Source organism: Poeciliopsis prolifica, unplaced genomic scaffold, assembly GCF_027474105.1.
Source record: "Poeciliopsis prolifica strain line A6 unplaced genomic scaffold, Auburn_PproV2 SCAFFOLD054, whole genome shotgun sequence".
In the NCBI taxonomy this organism is placed as follows: domain Eukaryota; kingdom Metazoa; phylum Chordata; class Actinopteri; order Cyprinodontiformes; family Poeciliidae; genus Poeciliopsis; species Poeciliopsis prolifica.
Window position 1 is genome coordinate 988662 of NW_026562429.1, and position 14069 is coordinate 1002730.

The 14069-nt window shown below is 37.9% G+C and overlaps 1 protein-coding gene and 1 pseudogene across 1 annotated transcript; one reads left to right on the forward strand and one right to left on the reverse strand.

Annotated features, from left to right (window-relative positions):
- Positions 1 to 4331: 4331 nt before the first annotated feature.
- Positions 4332 to 11175, reverse strand: LOC129378970 (neutral cholesterol ester hydrolase 1-like). The gene is made up of 5 exons (XM_055059480.1): positions 10846 to 11175; positions 9212 to 9434; positions 8536 to 8605; positions 8089 to 8260; positions 4332 to 7693 (listed from the first exon to the last, which is right to left on the reverse strand). The coding sequence occupies exons 1-5, from the start codon at positions 10978 to 10980 to the stop codon at positions 7073 to 7075; spliced, it is 1221 nt and encodes a 406-aa protein (XP_054915455.1). The 5' UTR covers positions 10981 to 11175; the 3' UTR covers positions 4332 to 7072.
- A 1235-nt stretch (positions 11176 to 12410) lies between these two features.
- On the forward strand, positions 12411 to 13216 carry LOC129378907 (uncharacterized; annotated as a pseudogene).
- The last annotated feature ends 853 nt before the right edge of the window (positions 13217 to 14069 follow it).

A 14069-nucleotide genomic window follows, 5' to 3' on the forward strand; every position in this document is an offset into this window, starting at 1 on the left:
TTGCATATTTTAGCACTTAAATACTTCAGGGAGAACATTTTGTTCTTGTTTAAGTTGTTGAGTAGAAAACATTGTGATTAACACTCTTTGATTTTTTTTTCAAATAAACAGAAATATCTTTGAATCCCGTTCAGACTGTTAGACATCAATCAAATGTGTTGTCTTTTAAATATTTTTTGTCCGACTTCATTTTGCATCCAAAGTTCTCTTTACGGCCGAAACGATTGATTGTGATTGATTATTAAAATAATTGTCGTCTAGTTTAGTCATCATTTAATCATTAATTGGAGTTTACAGACTCAGAAAAAGGAATATGCATTTCTGACAGAAAAATGTTTATATTATTATTTAAAAGAGGAATCGTATTTGAAAATTTAATAACTGAATGCAGAAAAATTCCTGAGGTTAAATCAGAAATCTGTAGAATGTGTCATTTTTTAACCAACTGATCGATTAATCATTAAAATAATCAATAAGTTTGTATAAGCCTGGTTTTCTTCAAGCTCCAGAATAATTGAAAATTATTACTTTTAAATATTAACAGTTTAGTCCGATTTGTCAAATTAACAAATTATCCTTCACAAAAAGGTTAATTGAGACTGAAAACTTCTGTCAACAAGTTTTAGGAAAAAGAAAACAATTAATCGTGCAAATTGACATTACTGAGTTTCCTTTAATTTATAATGCAAAAATACTTTTTTAAGTCATAATTTGATTTAATTTAAATGGCAGCAAATAAAAGACATAATAAAAGTGATATTTTGTGTCAACATGCTTCTTGCTTTGTAAGCTGAACATGAGCACTCCTCCCTCCCTCCGTCTCTCTTTCCTTTCCTCCTCCTGTCAGGAAGAGGTGAACAATATGACCTTTAGTCACAGCGATAACATTCTCCTTTCACATTCTCGTTGGTTTGTTTTCACTCGCAGCAGCTCTTGTTGTTCTTAGAAATGATCTTCTGGGCACCTGTGATTGACGAGCCTCTGCAGGGTCCAACACGCACGTGCGTGAAAAACACACTTCCCGATAAGTTTTCTCCTCTCACGTGCCACCGTCTGATTTGTGATTTTTTTTTAAATTAGTGTGAACAGTGGAAAGCTGCATGAAATTCATTTGAACCCATTTTGCCCGCATGTGTTGAGACCGGAAATGAGGGTAAATTAGAGCCAAAATGAGGCCCCTGGGTAAATCACGTGTTGGAGGCTCAATGCCTCCAGACCCCCCAAGTATTCAGACAGTATGGATACTGTGCACAGACAGCAGAGTGCACAGAAAGCTTTGTATGGAGCAACATTGGGGCCATAATGTTTGCTCAAAAGAAGTAAAATTATGTAGAAACTGAAAAGTACTTGTGTGATGTAAGCTAACTATTGTTAATGTTAGCAGATATGTTAAAAACATAAACAAATACACAAAAAGCTTTATATGGAGCTACATCAGGGCCATAAAATTTGTTCAAAACTAAAAAATTGAAACTCAAACATTATTTTGAAACTTTAAAAAAAAAATTCAGCAACCTTTTTTGGAAATGCAAAAAATATAGTTTGCATTTCAAAATCCAAACTTTATTTTCTAGTTTGCTACTCTTGCAAATTTAAAATCAGTCGCCACAAAAACACTGGTGTGATTTTATTTATTGATGCTAATGGTAGCAGATATGTTAAGAAATAGAGCAGCTTAGGAATGATGAAGAATCTGGTGTTGACATGATGGTATGCATGGCCAGTGAACTATTTTGTTTTTTTGGTTGTTTTTTTTAAAATTTGTGGTATTTTATGACCTCATTGCAGGAACTTATACTCACATTTACAATCCAACACCATTCAAATCTGAACAATGGGGTTCCGTCTCCAGGTAAACAAAACAGAAGAAAAGTCAACATTTGTATTTTTTTCAGTTGTTTGAAACGAAGATGTTGCAACATCACAGCGCTGGGTCTCACAACGTTAAATCCTCTGAGATGTTTCCTCAGAGAAACTGACATTTCCATCACACACACAGATCCGTTGAGCATCCAGAGTCTGGAAAACCTCCAGAGAACCAAGCAGCATTCAGCTTCTATCCTCCACAAATCTGCAACAAAAGCAGCCAAAACACAAAACAGTTCCTTTAAATCAAAGCTAAAAACCCACATGTGAAGAGCTGCTTTTCAACACTGACCAACACATGTATCATGATTTTGATGATTATGCTGCTGGTTTTCTGATTTGTTGACCATCTGATGTTTTTTATGACTTTGTATTTTCGTGGTTTTATGATGTAAAGCCCTATGTTGCTGAAATGTGCTATAGAAATAAATTGAACTATGTAAGAGTGAGTTGAGCCATTTTCCTACTGATTTGCTCTTTAAACATTGTGAAAACCAATGAAGAAGATGTAAAGTATTGATTTGGTAACTGTAACCACAGTTGATATATTTGCATTATTTGTCTGAAAGAAAACTGTCACCACAATAAGCAATAAGTTAATTAATTGTATAGATTAAGGCAATATCAATATATTTATTGTTTTTCTCTTTTATTTCTTTTTACCACAAACTAAAGTCTTCAGTCTGGTGTTTTGTTATCATTTAGCCCCTTTATTTTTTAAATAATTAATAAATTTGTTGTTGTTTATTTTGTATATTTAGCATTTCTTCCAGCTCCAGTGTTAAAAGTCCATTAGAAGTTAAAGTTTATTGATTTCTGACATTATTAAGCCGTTATTATCTGAAAATGGTTTTGAAACAACGTTAATAACTTCTGGAACAATTTATCAACCAGCAACATTTATTACTGTGGCAAACGTAATGGTGACAGCTTCAACAAATATGTTTTTTAATAATATTTAAATAAAGTTACATAGCTTATTGAAAACCACAGATATGTTTGATTTAAAATCGCTTCCCACTGGCTCTGATGTTTGTTCTCTTTGTTCATTTGTTTTTACCACCAATCCGACTTCATGGGATTCAGGTGAACAAACTCTGAGCATGCATCCTGACTTCAGGTGTTCAGACGAAGTCCTGCCCACCTTCTCGCTGCCAACTCTCCGTCACATGATCTGAAATCCCCTTTCCATCGTCTGACAGTTTTCTGTTTCTCTGCAAGCCTCAACTTGAAGGACGAGCTGCAGACGAACTTCTTGGAAACCAAGGAAAGGACAAAAAGTCACTTTTCAACAAACCCTATGCTCTACACAATGGTTTTATTAGCCTCCAATGTTTCTGGGTGTTAACTTACAAGTGAAAAATACAAATGTGTTCGTGAATTATAAAGTATAAGGGAAAGAAACACTGAATGAGTGAGAAGTTAAATCTGTGCAACCAGAATTTTAACTGTTGCTCAATAACATGCAGAGAGAAATCTGGCGCCATCGTCTGTTAACTGTTAACTACAATCTGCTTTCTTCAAAATGTTTATGATTCAAAAATATCAGCAAACTAGGAATAGGAAGAAATAAGGACTACATTTATGGGAAAAAAAAGAAAAACCTTTAGAAATTTTCTGATTAATATCAGAAAAAAAAACTCCAGAAAAATGTTTTTAAAAAATCCAAAAAGTGGAAAATGTTTCTTATTCCTAATTATTGATAGAACATTTATGAGATTAATCTCAAAATTAAATGTTTTGACATATTTTCAACTTTTCAAACATCAGAAATTTTCAAGTTTAATTTTTTTGCAAGGTTTCTGAAATTAATCTCCAAATTTCATTTTTTTTTTGCCATTTTTCAACTTTTGAATCTAAAAGGAAATCAAGTTTTTTTTCTGAGTTTTTCTAGCAAATTTTAAACTTTTCAAAATGACTAATTTCTGTGTTTTTTATAGAAAATTTCTTAAATTAATCTCCAGATGTCTGCGGTTTTTGGCAGAAATTCACTCCTAGTTTTTTCCTCCTTCAGTTCAAACTGGTTATCTTCCAATATGAAGGGATTATTTACGTAAAACCAGCTCCTACTTCATGCTGAAAAGGTGCTTGTTAGTTAGTTTTGTCTTATTTCAAGTGTAGGACGACATTTTCACTAGAAACCAGACAAAAATACTTGATTAGACATTGTTTTTTTTTTGTTTGTTTGTTTTTTTGCAATTATTGGTTTTACTAAATACAATAAAAGTTGCAATATGAATGAAATGTGCTGTACAAATAAACTTGATTGACTGATTGGCATTATTGCATTCTGGTTTGTAAATACATTTGTTCTATATGCAAAAATATCAGTCAGAAACCACTACAACTAACTAAAATGTAATTTCTTAGATTAAATTTTAAGTCTGGAATCACTTCTTCCCTCAGAAAAGAAACTCCCAGCTCCTTCCCTGAAGACTGGAGAAGTAATGACCACAATCAGGTCATCGGTTCTGCTGCTGGCCCACAGCCAGAGCCGTGTCCGTCAGGCGCTGGCCGACGTCATTTATTTTATTGGTTTTTAGGACAGCGGTGGAGGAGAAAGGAAACATGAGAGCCCACCGGGGATCTGCTCTCTCACGGCGGTACAGCAGTCTACTAATAGATTTCACAGCCATCATCTTGGCCCTGCATGCAGCGATCTCCACGTTAAGGAGCGAGAGGGACGCACAGTATTGCACAATGCTGAGTATACACAGCTGTGAACTCTGGCATACTTTTACTACAACACACAGACATAACTCACACTGACTTCTAGTTACATGTGTCAGCAAACCTCTGCAGTCTCTGAGGGCTTTGTTACGGAGCAGGTCGACGTTCTTCAACCTGGAAGCAGCTTTATTCAAAATATTAAGCTTTACTTTTACAAAGTGCATCATCTTCAACCTGCAGACCATTTTTAAACAGTGGAATAATAATTAAACAGGAAAGCAGATGAAATGTTTGAATTATTGCATTTTGCATTGACAAAAAGTCAAATCATCTTTTTTTTAAAATGTAGGTCAAAAAGCTTCCTTGCTCTTTGAACAAAAGGAAAGGAATATTATATTTTATTATGCAAACATTAGTCTTAGAGTTGTTGCCTGATTAAATTTAAAAATATAGTTTCAAATATAAGATATACTGAAAATACAGTTTCCAAAGCAACACAGGCGAGAAAAAAAGAGACAAACATAAACAAATGTTTCAAATAAAATTAGTAGAGTAAAAAAACAAAAAAAATATAATCTTATCTTAATCTAAAGTTAAGTTCTTTCAAATGATGAGCTTTTAAATGTAGCTGAGCTCTAAGCACCTTTTAGCATCAATAGCTGTTAGCTTGGGTCATAAAGTCATTATCTTTAGCAACTGTTTTCCAGTTTTAGTTTAAAAATCTTGACAGCTTGAGTGGCTAATAACTAGCAGTGAGCCTAACAAATCACTAGCCTCAACAGCACCGAGCTTAAGTAGCTCTGAGTAGATGTTAGCTAGAGCAGAATAGCTTCAGTAGATATTATCTTGAATCACTGTTAGCTTAAGCAGCTAAAAATTTAACTAACTGTTAGCATCAATACTTTCAAACGCAAATAGTTATTAGCTTGGGTAGCTGTTATTTAATCAACTGTTAGTTTGAGTTGCTATTAGCCTAAATTGCTGCTAGCTAAAATGCTAAAACGGAAAGATTTGCCAACAAAGTCCAACTTTGGGAGGATTTCAAGTTCATTTTTCCAACTGGGAAGTAGTTTCCAGCATTAGCTTCACTACATTTCAGTTTGTTTAGCTGTTAGCTTATCTATCTATATCCCAGACTAGCAATTCAGTAAGTTAGGTATTAGTTTGCGTAGCTTTTAAATAAAATATTAAGTTTGAGCAGTCATTAGCCTAATAAGTTATTACCACAAGTTGTCATTAGCTTTGGTAACTGTTGGATTATTTTGCTGCAAGCTAAAATAAATGCTAACCTTTAGTTAACATTGCTGACCACTTCAGGGACTTTTACACAGCAAGGTTTAGAATAAGTAGCAGCTAGGTCAGGTTAGCGTTAGCTTGGTTACAAGTTAGCTAAAAGAGCTAATTGGTATTAGCCATTCGTTTGAGTAGCTTCAGTTTGAATAACAATTTTGTTTCTGAAAGTTCATCACTTTACTTACTGTCACAACTTTAACAGTAACAGTAACCTTAAGTTTAGATGCGTAAATCCGAAAGTTTAAAGACGTTTTGTGAGGATGGAGTGAAGTTATAACTCACCTCATAACTGAGTTATAAATAAAAATTTTTTTAAAAAAACACAATAAACATGTTTTGTACTTCAATGTTTATGGATTTCAGGAGTCAATAAGTGGCCATATTTATTGCATTAAATTATATAACTAATGTATGTTTGTCTCATGTGTAACAAATTTAATTAATTGCAAAAAGTAATTTGAATAAGCTCAGCTGCTTTGTGCTGTACGGCACCTTATTGTGTCCAATTAAAATGTCAATTAATCAAAAACATTAACTCTTTAAATAAAATACATAAATAAATCAGGAAAACGGCACATAAATAAACTAATTCACAAATATATCAAATAAAATGTGCCAAAGTACAAGTTTATAAATTGTGCAGAGAATAAAGTAAAACACTGATCCGTTATGCATTTTGTCTAGTGGCTGACTTTGTTTTTTTTATTAAGCATGTGTGAATTCATCTTCTTTTAATCCAGTGTAAAACTAGCTTACGTAAAAAGTTTTTTTTTTTTTGAAATTTCAAGAAATAAATAAGCCATAAATATTTCTCCCTCCTCCTCGAACTATTGACTCATAATAATATTTGCTTTTCATAAATATCTTTTTTGCTCTGTTTTCAGTAAAATATTCAGATCCAGTGAGTTTTTTTAAAGCATTTCTGAAGCAGTAAATGGGATCATTGTGTCCGTTTGCACTGCAAAAACACAAAATCTCACCAAGTATTTTTGGTCCAGTTCTAGTTAAATACAGCAGCGGACCTGAAATAAGCTAAAGAAAACCTTTCAGCAAGATATCAGAGCTTGCAAGTTTATCTTATTTTGTGTGCAATAAGACATTTGCACTAGAAACTGGACCAAAAATACTTGATAATGGTTTATTTGCAGTGTAAAGATGTTTACACTGCTGCTTTTGTTTTGGGTTTTCTTAACACCAGTTTTTAAAAATTCCCCTAACAGCTGCCATATGTGTGGAGTTCTGCTCAGAGGTTCTGGTCCAGCCAGCGAATGTAGTTCCTCGTGCTTCTCCGTCCGACGCTCGACATCATTGGCAGGTTCGCAAACACCATGCAGCCATGGAAACCGTCCTCGTAGTGGTCACTCGTCACCTCGACGCCGGCGTCCCGCAGCCGCCTGACGTACATCAGCCCGTCGTCCCGCAAAACGTCAAACTCGCACGTCATCACATACGCTTTGGGCGTTTTACCCAGAACCTCCTGCTCCGCCAGCAGCGGCGCCGCCCTCAGGTCTACCAGGCCCGGCACCGCGCCCACCACGCCCGGCGACCCCTTCTCCTTAACGACCGGCTTGAAGTTCTTCTTGCGCTCGGCCGGCAGCAGAACGGTCCAGTTGAGCTTGGAGCGGGTGGCGGCGCTGATGGCCCGCTGGTCCAGGGCGCTGTGGTTGTTGGCCAGCAGGTCGGGCTCCAGGGAGGAGTCGGCGCCCAGGTACTGCAGCCAGAAGCGGGCCATGTAAGGCCTGTAGAGGATGGGCACGGCCTGGTTCTGCTGGTACGACGGCGTGTGGAAGTCCAGAGCCTGCAGAACCGGGTAGATCAGCGCCTGGGCTTTGAATTTCACCTGCAGCGAGTCATTCAGGCTGAGCTGCAGGAAAAAAATAAAATACACAAGTTTAGACCCAAACTGAACCGGACCAGTAACAAATGTCACCCAGAAGTTACTGTTGTTTTGAGACAATTTCCAAGTAATATGATGGGAATGGTACAATAATAATAATAATAAAGCAACAACACATTCTCAAAGATTAATAAACTTTAAATTGTAATGAACATTTAACACTGGAACAGAGGACATTTTAAACAATCAAAATAAATCTACAAAACAGAAAAGACTAAAAAATGTCCATCAATAAAAGCGCTGGTTGAGTTACTTCACAGGTTTTCTTGTAATGTTTGAAACCGTTTTTAATGAATGGCTCCACAGACTTTAAGATGTTTCATTGCTGATTCTGCAGACCTTGTACTATTTGTGTTTTTTACCTCCTGCGCCGCAGCAGCAGCCAGGTTTCCTCCAGCGCTGTCTCCGGACACACAGAGCCGCTCCGGGTCGATGCCGTACCGCTGCAACAGTTCAGCAGACAGGAAGGCCCGCGACGCTGCCACGGCGTCGTGGTACTGATCCGGGAACACGGCCTCTGGAGCCAGGCGGTAACTAAGACAGGACAAACACAGCAGGGCAGTATTTAAAGTCTAAATGGCCTGACTTTTCTGGCTCGTGTTCCAGTTTCTGGGCATCTCACTGGTCTCATCGGTTCAACCGTGTCCATGATGACTGAACGAACCCTCCGTTTGTCGGGCGGGACACAAACTCACCGTGAAGTTTAACATAAAAAACCTCCTGTTTCATGAAAGCCACAGCAGCACTGCCGTTAGCAAGGAAAAGAAAATAAACTGAATGAGTTTGCTGATTTAACTCCCAACACTCACTCCACAGACATTACGACGGCGTCCAGATCCTCCGCCATTTTCCGACAAAGACGGTCGTAGGAGCGCATCTCTGCAAAACACAAACGGTAACATTCACAAATACGGAACGTTGTGGCGTAAAAGACAGATTTACTAAGTGCTTTCTAGAATAATTTGACATTTCCTGGCATGTAAAGGAACAGCTGGTGGACAAAAACAGGAGAATGAGGTCACTTATCAACAATGAGGCAATATTTCATGCAAAACAAAAACGTAAACTTTGTTCCAGAAGAATCAGGGAAAAACTACAGCATGTTTCCTACGAAGACTATGACTGATCCAATAAGCAATAAATCAATTGATCACATGATAAATTAGAACAAGAGCAATAATTTCTTCTCTCTACCAAAACCTGGATGATAAAACTAATGTTTTGGTCTCAACTAGATCCTGTTTTAAAGAACTAATCACTTTATTTATCTGTTGTTTTGTTTTTTATTTTGGATATTTCAAATGTCTCCTGTTCCTTGAAGAATATTCATTAAACTTCTGGGACCATTTATCGTCCAACAGAATTTGTTTCGGTCTAAACTTTTAATAAACCATTAAATCTTGAGATGTTTTGTATTTAAGTCTCATTTAAACTGCAAGTTTTCCTAATTTACAGCAAAAAACATCAAATCTAGGATGAACCCACTGGCGCTGCCGAGCGCCCAGCCTCCTCCGTGGAAATAGATGACTCCTCTTCTCAGCTTGCTTTCTCCGTTTGGCTGAAACACGCGGGTGGGGACGCCTCCCAGGGTGGAGTCGGTCACGTTCACCGTGGGACTGGAGCGAGGCTCGATCACCTCCACCCAGGACACCACCCGGCTCAGCAGGTGAACACGGTGGCACACGCCCAGGCTGTGGGCCGCGTCACTCTGAAATGCACAAACAAGCCGTGTTCAGAGTCTGGATTCAGTTATACATACAGAAAGTTGAGTGGAAGGAAAAACGGTAGCACAAATAACACCCATTTAAGAGTGGGGAGCTTCAAACTCCCGACTGCAGAGAGTAGACCCCAAAAATCGTGTTTTTGTTGTTTTTTAAAGCGTATTATTAAGTATGACGTTAGATAAAGTTGATGGGAAAAATTCTCAATTTCATAAAAATGTGTTTACCCTCGCTTTTTTTGAAGTTCTGACGTAACAAATTCCACTCGTTGGTCTGTGCCTTTCACAAAACTTGTAAAAATGTCAAGATTTTCAATCATTCTTTTATTTTTACAGCCAAAATCCTGGATGATTCACGTCAAACCAGAAAATGGTAAAAAAAAAAAATAATAATAAAAATAATAATGATAATAAAATAAAAATGCCTAATTTGTATTTTCGCTCCAGATAATCTAAAAATAATCACCCTGTTGGAAACAAATCCACATGAACTTAATGAAAACTAAATGAACTTTCAGCTACATTTTGTTTTGTAGAAACTCAATGGATGTGAAACCTGCGTGAAACCTTTCACCCCTCTGTTGAGTAACAGGTGAACTCACTGAGCTGGTGCCAAACCTGTCCTAATGAACACACAGGAAAAACATGTTGCTCCAGATGCAGGCGCAGCATCGGTTGCTGTGGAGGCAGGTTCTGTTTCCCAATAAAAACATTAACTGACAAACATAAAAATTCATTATTATCTGATGCATTAACAACTATTTTAATTTTATTTATCATTTTTATTAGGATGCAAACAAACAGTTCCTCTTCACAGCTTAAACAGTTAAATTTGGCTTTCTTGATGCAAAGTAAATATTTGCATCTGTGTCAGTTTGTGAGATGCACAACCAGCCAGTCATTTCATGCACTTTCTCTTCAGTACAAAACGGATTCAGATTAGAGACAGAACTGAAAACTAAGATCATTGCAATGTTTCTGTTGGAGTCAAGAATCCACATGTGTTTTATTAAATATTTTTCCACAGTGTTTAAAACACTAAAAGCATTTCTGCAAGAGCTGAAAATTTCAATTCAATCATCTCAATTAATTCATAATTTACATTTTTCACACGACAAACTCAAATCCCATAATTCTGCAACAGCAAAACCAGTTCTAACTGTAAAAATAACTGAACAGGTGTTTAAACCTCGCTGTTAAAATACTTGAGTCACAATTTATGTACCATTTTGTTGCTGTTGTTGCTCTTATTTTGTATTTTAATCTCCTCAAAACCTGATTTAACAGCTCAACTCAGTTCAAACCACATAAGTGATTCATTATTTAAACTGGCGAGCAGGTGCCCGGTGACCGGACCGCTACCTGTCCGCCACATTCAGCGCATCTCTCCGCCACTCACCGCCCGCATGAAGCTCCGGAACAGCGCGTCCAGCAGCATCAGCTTCCACGGCTCGCTCACGCCGCTCGGCAGCGGCAGGTACACGTAGTAGGCGGCCGCCGCCAGCAGCACGGCCCCGGCCAGACGGAGCCTCATCGCGCAGGAGGAGAAGGAGGAGTGAACCTGCCCGGGAGAATCATGCGGCTCTGCCCGCTGTCAGGTCGCCAACGGCTGGGGAGGAGGGAGCGGGGCGGCTGGGAGACTCGCCAGGGATCGACGAAACCCGGAGGAATGACCCCGATTTTAAAATAAAAGCACAAAATGGCACCCAGAGCGAGATTTCTCACGATGGACAGAACGTCTTTGAGTTTTATTTTGAAATGCTCATATCGGAAGTCATCTAATCCTTGCGTAAGGACTTGTGCTCATGGGAGTTGTAGTTCTATGTGGAAAACGGCCGCCAGTTAAGTCTGTGGCTAAGCTAGCTACAAAAAAGAACCACCAAGCTGGAATGTTTTTAATTATTTAAACTGTTCTGCGTTTGTGACTCATTTAAGCAACCAGAAATTAAAATGTACCAACAAAAAGTTTCTCAGAATAATATAAAAGAAAAACAAACAACCGTAAAAACAAAAATGCGATTGTTTTTTTTACTCGTATATGTTTAACAACCTGTTGTTCTTCTGTGAACCTAATTCATTTATTTGTTCTTTACTTTTACTCAATTAAATTTATTATGTATACATTGCTAATGGTATTTTTTGTTATACTTGATCATGTTGTTTTTCATGTCTCCTTTTTTCTTTTGTTCCTCTTATAATTAATTGATACATATAGATATTATTTATGATGTATCAAAGTATTGTTTATGTCATTTAATTAGCTCTACATCTGTAAGGACATTAAAAAAGATGGTGTTTTATAAGATCATTTTTCTGTTACGGTGCTAGAAATGCCGAAATTAATAGTGAATAATAAAGACTTTGTGGCGTTCTTATTTAATAACGTATTTTTATTAGTTATGTTACCACCTCCAGGCCACCAGAGGCAGCAGCAGACCCGAAAAGATGCGACTAAGAAGCAGATTTAGAAGTACACCGAAAGGTACAGAATTTGTTAAAAATTGTGAGCTGCGCTAACGTAAATAAAAAAGAGAAGTTCAAATACATACAGAGAGAGAAACTCATTCCTAAAGATGAAGGTATAGCACAGATTTCAAAAGAAAATAAGAACGGAAGGCCGCGGATAATATAGAAATAGCGCCCCCTTCACTTCCGGAGTGCAATGGTCCAAATAAGGTATGAGACTGTCAGTGGTCCGGCCCCGCCCCTTTCTGTTTGCTGCAACGAAGTCCTTCTTCAATACTGACCCCTGGGGAACACTACATCAATCAATCAATCAATCAAATTTTATTTGTATAGCACATTTCAGCAAGGCATTTCAAAGTGCTTTACATCATAAACGCAAGAACACAAAGTCATGCATCATACTTGTTGGGCACTACATGTAGTTGCCAACAAGTACATTGCTTCTTGATCAAATAACCTTTGATTGAAACCAGATTTGGGTAATCCCGTGTAGTTTCCATGGCTCCTTTACCCCTCAGCAGGAATCGGTCCGTAGAAAAACCTCAGTTGCCTACTGAGCCGAAGTTCCCAATAGAAGGTCCAGTCCTTCCATCTAACACACCAGTGCTTCCTGTTGAACCCAAGTACCCAATAGGTGGTCCAATCCTTCAGTCCAAACCACCAATTCTACTTGATGAGCCAAATTACTCAATAGGCTATCCAGGCCTGCTGTTCAACCCATTATTGTTTCCTGTAGCCTCAGGGTACCCAACATGATTCCAATCCCTCTCTTTAACCCACCAATTATTCCTGTTGAGCCCACGTATCCAATAGGAGGTCCAGTCCCTCCAGCCAACCCACCAAAGCTTCCTGTTGAGCCCACGTATCCAATAGGAGGACCAGCCCTTCTGTCCAACCCACTAGTGCTTCCTGTTAAACCAAAGTACTCTATAGGCCTGCTGTACAATCCATTATTGCTTCCTATAGCCCCAGAGTACCCAATAGGATTTCCAATCCCTTCCTTCTACCCACCAGTACTTCCTGTTGAGTCAAAATATCCAATAGGAGGTGCAGTACCTCAGGTCAAACCACCACACGTTCCTAGTAAGCCTCCTTGTTCAGAGGAGAGTCCCTTTAGTGTTTGTAGGCCACAAACATTCCCTGTTAAGCCCAAGCACCCTATAATGGTTCCAGTCAGCCACAGCCTAATGCCTTTTTTTCCAAACTTTGGGGTCTGGCAAGGTTCCTGCAGAGCATTTGCATTATGGATATCCAGGATGCGATATAGCAAATGGCCGTTTCTGCAATCAAAGCCCTGCTTCTAGAGCGTTTCAGAAGGTTGGTAATTTTATGAAGAGGAACTTTTACTTTCTAAAGTCTTAACTTATCTATATTTTTCCTTCTAGGTCCAGAAGCAATAATGAGACTAAATCATTCACCTCTTGCAATAAAGAACTCATTACACTTGTTTTCATTTTCATAAAGTGGCTTTAATTTTTATCTACTTTAATAAAAGGAAACCTGCCTGCAAAACTTTACTGTGCTGAACTGGTGTTAATGTGACTAGAACTTTGCATGTTCCAGTTGTTTCTACAGTGTTAAAGGTAAAGTAACAAGACCATGGAGTTGGTTGTAAACTTGAATTTGAAACAGGCTATATTTCCAAGTCAATGCAATGCAGTCCAAACACTTAGATTTTACCCAAGGAGTGAAATGTACCAAAGCAGAAGTATGTTGTCTGTGGCCCAAGAAACTGAGGTCTCCAAACAGCCTCATATTTTTGCTACCCAATATAGTAGCCCAGTATATTAAAACAAGATTATAGGTGCCAAAGAATCCCCAGCAGACTGGCTACTCAGGCAAGCAGTGAGGGGACGATAAACTGGCTCCAGAAACCCTTTTTCCATCAATTGACCAGGTCCACAACTAAACAAGATTGTATTATTGATGCAAAAGTAAACATTTGGTGGGTATTTTAAGTTGCCAGTTTTTTTTAAATCTCAAGAACATTCCTGTGAAATAAACTTTATATTATGTCCCAAGTTCATGAAAAAATGGCTCGTTGAAATCCAACTTGCTGGTGATGGGATGAGTGCCCTGCTTGAAACAGTTAGGGTTTCACATTACAGAAAGCAAATATTCTAATGGAGCTGCTCAATAACAGGCAGAAATCCAGAC

Bases quoted from the DNA above. Each gene is read 5' to 3' on its own strand.
- LOC129378970 (XM_055059480.1), bottom strand. From the start codon at position 10,980: ATGAGGCTCCGTCTGGCCGGGGCCGTGCTGCTGGCGGCGGCCGCCTAC. The intron at 8,261-8,535 runs GTGAGTGTTGGG...GTCCTGTCTTAG, and splicing joins GCCGTCGTAATGTCTGTGGA to TTACCGCCTGGCTCCAGAGG. The intron at 7,694-8,088 runs GTAAAAAACACA...TTTTTCCTGCAG, and splicing joins CTGCTGCTGCGGCGCAGGAG to CTCAGCCTGAATGACTCGCT.